The sequence below is a fragment of the Nematolebias whitei genome, chromosome 18, assembly GCF_014905685.2.
Source record: "Nematolebias whitei isolate Nwh7 chromosome 18, NemWhi1, whole genome shotgun sequence".
Lineage (NCBI taxonomy): Eukaryota > Metazoa > Chordata > Actinopteri > Cyprinodontiformes > Rivulidae > Nematolebias > Nematolebias whitei.
Window position 1 is genome coordinate 1,794,810 of NC_056515.1, and position 4,720 is coordinate 1,799,529.

General features: G+C 42.6%; 1 protein-coding gene across 1 annotated transcript in view; it reads right to left on the minus strand.

Moving 5' to 3' along the window:
* Positions 1–4,720, minus strand: part of LOC119424614 (excitatory amino acid transporter 1-like) — a 62,055-nt gene that overhangs the window by 21,255 nt on the left and 36,080 nt on the right. The window contains exons 5-9 of the mRNA XM_037692102.1: positions 3,089–3,131; positions 2,551–2,831; positions 2,238–2,471; positions 644–838; positions 441–575 (exon numbers count right to left, since the gene is read on the minus strand). Of these exons, the coding sequence (XP_037548030.1) occupies positions 441–575; positions 644–838; positions 2,238–2,471; positions 2,551–2,831; positions 3,089–3,131 (888 nt within the window). The remainder of the gene's footprint in view (positions 1–440; positions 576–643; positions 839–2,237; positions 2,472–2,550; positions 2,832–3,088; positions 3,132–4,720) is intronic.

Sequence of the window (4,720 nt, forward strand, 5' to 3'; positions counted from 1 at the left end):
ACAGAAACCCCACCTGGACCACATAAATCTCACTTGGACCAGAGAAACCCCACCTGGATCAAAGAAACCCCACCTGGACCACATAAATCTCACTTGGACCAGAGAAATCCCACCTGGACAACAGAAACCCCACCTGGACCACATAAATCTCACTTGGACCAGAGAAATCCCACCTGGATCAAAGAAACCCCACTGGACCACAGAAACCCCACCTGGACCACAGAAACCTCTCTAAGTCCAGTCAGTCGAGGCAGACGGCTGCCCATTCTGAGCCTGGTTCTGTTGAAAATTCCTTCCTGTTCAAAGGGAGTTGTTTCTTCCCACTGTCACCGCTCACAAAGTGAAGATTCAACACAACATGATTCTCTTGGATATTTTTTACTAATTAACATTTTATAATGTGTGTGAATGTTTGTTTCATTTGAATTGAAGTTACTCACAGGAACCAATCAACTGCAATGATGAGAGTGATGTCATCAGTAGGAAGTCCAACAGAGGTGAGGACAATCACCATGGTTACCAGGCCTGCCTGAGGGATCCCAGCAGCGCCGATGCTGGCTGCAGTAGCAGTTATACTTCACAGAACAACCACTGTTAGATTTAGTTTGAATCACAGCTCTGGCCGGTTTATCTTCACATTTACCTGATGGTGATGATCTGACCAAAGTTCATCTCCACATTGTTGACCTGGGCGATGAAGATGGCCGCCAGCGCCTCGTACAGAGCTGTCCCGTCCATGTTGATGGTGGCGCCGACCGGCAGCACAAAGCGTGTGATACGCTTATCGATCCTGTTGTTCTCCTCCAGACATTTGAAGGTGACAGGAAGTGTTGCAGAGCTGGGAGGTGATGGGAACATATTGAAAAGGAACACAAACCGAGAATCTCTCACTTTAAATTAAACTTTTACAAAAATACTGAAGCACATGATGAGTTCAGTTCAGAGCTAGAACTCAGTGTTTTTTGTTTTTCCCTTGTCCTGTGCAGCATTGTGACACTTAGAATTATTGTCTGAGAGTCAAAGTGAGGCCCAACAGATTTACTTTCACAAGCAGAGCATGATGGCTGGCCTTAATGCTCCACTTGATATACTTTGTATAAATTAAATTTTATTCGAATTTGCTTTGGGCTTGTTCCAGATGTAATGGACATGGGGATGAAAAACAAAGAAGAAAACAAATCAGAAAAGTGAGAGAAGAGTTAAAAGGTAAAGAAGGAGATAGGAATAGAGGAGAGAGAGAGGGATAAAGAGAACACAAATCAACATCATCGAGCTCAGTGTTTTCTGTGGGACTTGGTCTCTCTCATGGTTGTGGAAGAGTTTCGGCCCACTCGTCCTTCCATTGATCTTCAGTTCATAGAGGGTTCTGCTCAACTCTCTGAAGGTACACCACAGCACCTCAGTCAGGTTGAGGTTCTGGACTCTGATTGGACCATTGCAGCACCATGGTTATGTTCTTTCTGACCCATTCTGTTGTAGATCAGCTGCTGAGTTTGGGATCATGGTTCTGTTGGACCCAGTTTGGTCCAAGCTTCAGCTGTTGAACAGATGTCTCCAGAGCTCTTTGGTCTTCAGAGGAGTTTTAGTCCACTCAGTGACTGACAGGAGCCCAAACCATCATCCTCCACTGCTGTGCTGACAGCTGGGAGGAATTGTTTGCTGAAGTGCATTCTGTCCTCTGGTCTGGTTCTGGTCCAGAAGTCTTGTGGTTCCAAATTTTCCAAACCTAAGTTGTGCTGCCATGTTGGTTTTAGAGAGAAAAGCCCATGCCCTTTGACCTTTGACCTTTGAGGGCGGCTGTGGCTGAGTGGTTAGAGCAGTCGTCCTCCAATGCAAGAGTTGGGGGTTCGAATCCACCAGCAGTCACATGCTGAAGTGTCCCTGGGCAAGACACTGAACCCCTCATCGCCGCCGATGTGTGTCCCATCAGTGTATGAATGTGATGTAAAGCGCTGATTAGTCTCTTTAGAATGATTTGTTCAATTAGCTTTGTAGAGATCTAGTATAGAGCTGTATGAATGTGTAAATGAGGACACAGATTGTAGTGTAAAGCGGTTTAAGTATCTTGATCAGATAGAAAGGCGCTGTATAAGTACAGTCCATTTACCATTTACCTGCTGATTGAGATGGAGCTCATTTTCTAGAGGTGGACTGACTGATGATCCCATAACTGATCTTCAGAGGTCAATTGATTGGCAAGTTTGCTTTATTTGTACACGTGTTTGTCTTCTACTCACCTGGAGGAGGTCCCCAAAGCTGTTACCAGAGCCTGCAGGAGCCCAGTGATGAAGATAAAGGGGTTCTGTCGAGTGATGACGAAGTAAAGAGTGGGCAGAACCAGAACGCCATGAATCAACAAGCCAATAATGACTGTGATGGTGTACATGCCCAACTGGCCTCCCATCTGAGTCAGGTCATCCATTTCCACGATTTTTCCTGCAATTAAGAACAGGATACCAATCGGGGCATACCTGCAATGAGAGGGACATCAGCTGGTAGGTTGGACCCTAACAGGTGTTTAAACCTCATTAGATAAATCAGGACTTTTACCACATGATGATGGCAACCAGATGCATGATGGCTTCGTTCAAGCTGTCAAAGAACTCCCTGAGGAGCTGACCCTGTTCCTTCATGTTGCCAATTATCAGACCAAAGCACATGGAGAAGACCACCAACCCAAGGGCATTGAGCCCATTCACCTGACCCGGCACTGGGATCACTTCTTCCCTGGTGATCTCCATGACCTCCTGAGTGGCGTTAGTGGAGTTGGAGATGGTTTCGTTCACTGTGATCGTCATGTGAAACGTTCGCTTCTCGTATTTGGTTTTAAACTGTGGAAACCAAAAAAAGTTAGACGGTTATTAATTTAAAACAACTGAAACACTTCTATGCTGATCTAAACCTGAAGAATTGTTTAAAAAGATTTCTTCAGATAACACTGAACTGTGAGGGAACAAATTCTTTTTCATGATTTCAGATGGCTCTGGTTGGTCATCGGGTGTGAAAGGATCAGTTTAAACATGTTTTAGTGGACTTGCTGTGGTGAAGACAGGTCTTCTAATGTTTGTTGGTTGGTGGTAAAGCTCACCTGCTGCGTGCATGCCTGGACGAGGTTTGGTGGGAACATGTTTCTGAAATAAGGAAACAAAGATTCAAAGATGAAGTTAAGGATTCAAGGATTTAAGGATTTTTTTTATTGTCATACCGGCTCATATTTAGATGTTTATGGTTCGAAATTCTGCTGAACTCGAGCTGATATATATATATATATATATATATTGTAGTGAACTAAGCCTCAGGTCAAATCTGGCCCTGAGGGCCTTCCTGGGACAAGAACTGTTATTTCATTGATTTGAGTCCAGAAACACAAAATTAAGTTCATCCAGAGACTTTCTAAGTGTGTCCTGCACTGATCAATTGAAAGAACACTCTCTTTTTTATTATCATTACTATTTTACAATATCTTGATAATCAAAAGTGTGTTTAGTTCAAATCATTTTTAAATGTTGAAGTGAACTACTTATTTTAAATCAACTGTGAAACAGTATTAATGATTTTTAATCCTCATTCAAAGTAGAAATCAAGTTAATGTCTGTTACAGAGTAATTATTCATTTTCTTGATCTTCTGTCTGAAATGAGCAGGTTGTGATGTCGGTCAAAAGTCGGAGACAAACGCAAACAAGTTTGTTGGAACGAACTGTCATGTTTTTAAATCCTCTCAGACGTAAATAGAGAAGCTGGCACCTGTTTCCTCCCATCTCGCCTAAACATTTCTCTTGTCTGTTTCAAAAACATTTTTCTGTCTGTTCCAAAACATCAAACTGTTTTTCTGACTTCTAATAACCTCTTACATCACTAAGACCACACCCCTGTTGGTTCGTTTCGACCAATCAGGAAGTTCTCAGAGGAACCGGAACTGACCTCTTTAAAAGGGTCAACACTTCCTAGTTCCAAGGAGAATGCGGAACGCAGAACAACGGGAACTAAGCTGAACAACGTTCCAGAGAGAACCAGAGTTCCAGAGAAGTTTCTAATGGAATGATCAGAGTCCGTCTATGCCACGACGTCTCGCTATGGCGCTACCCGACGGAAGCTCTGAACAATGAGGAAGTCTGTTCAGGGATGATCTCACGACTCCTGAGATCTCTGCTATCCTTACGGAGACGCTGGAAAGCGTTGAAAGAGAACTCTACACCGAGGCCGAACTATCGTCTGCAAAGGTAAAGAGTCGATCTTCAACTGCGAAGTGTACCGTGGGTTAAGCTGGGTCCAAAGGAGCGTGTCGTTTCTGGTTATAATAGACATATTCCCTCGTCCATCTTTCCCTCTCCATTTAAACTCCTTCATTTCCCATCTTTAAAACTCTTCTATCTTGCCAGTAAATCATCCAGATATTTTCATAAATGTCTGTTGTAATTAAGCTGTGTTATTGCTTCAATCAGAATAATCACGTGTACAATGTTTGATGTTAAACTTTGATTCTGTTAATAAATGACCGCATTCATTTTGATGGGTCAAAGAAAATTAACGTCTCACATCACTGATCTCTGTCACATATCTGTCAAGTAGCTCGAAAAAGAGAGAACCCGTTTAAATTAAGTATAATATCAGGTACTTGAACTAGTCCAGATATTATAACGTGTAGTGTAGCTCCGAAGCTAAACGAAGCTAACCGACCTATCTCACTACAATATATATATATATATATATATATATATA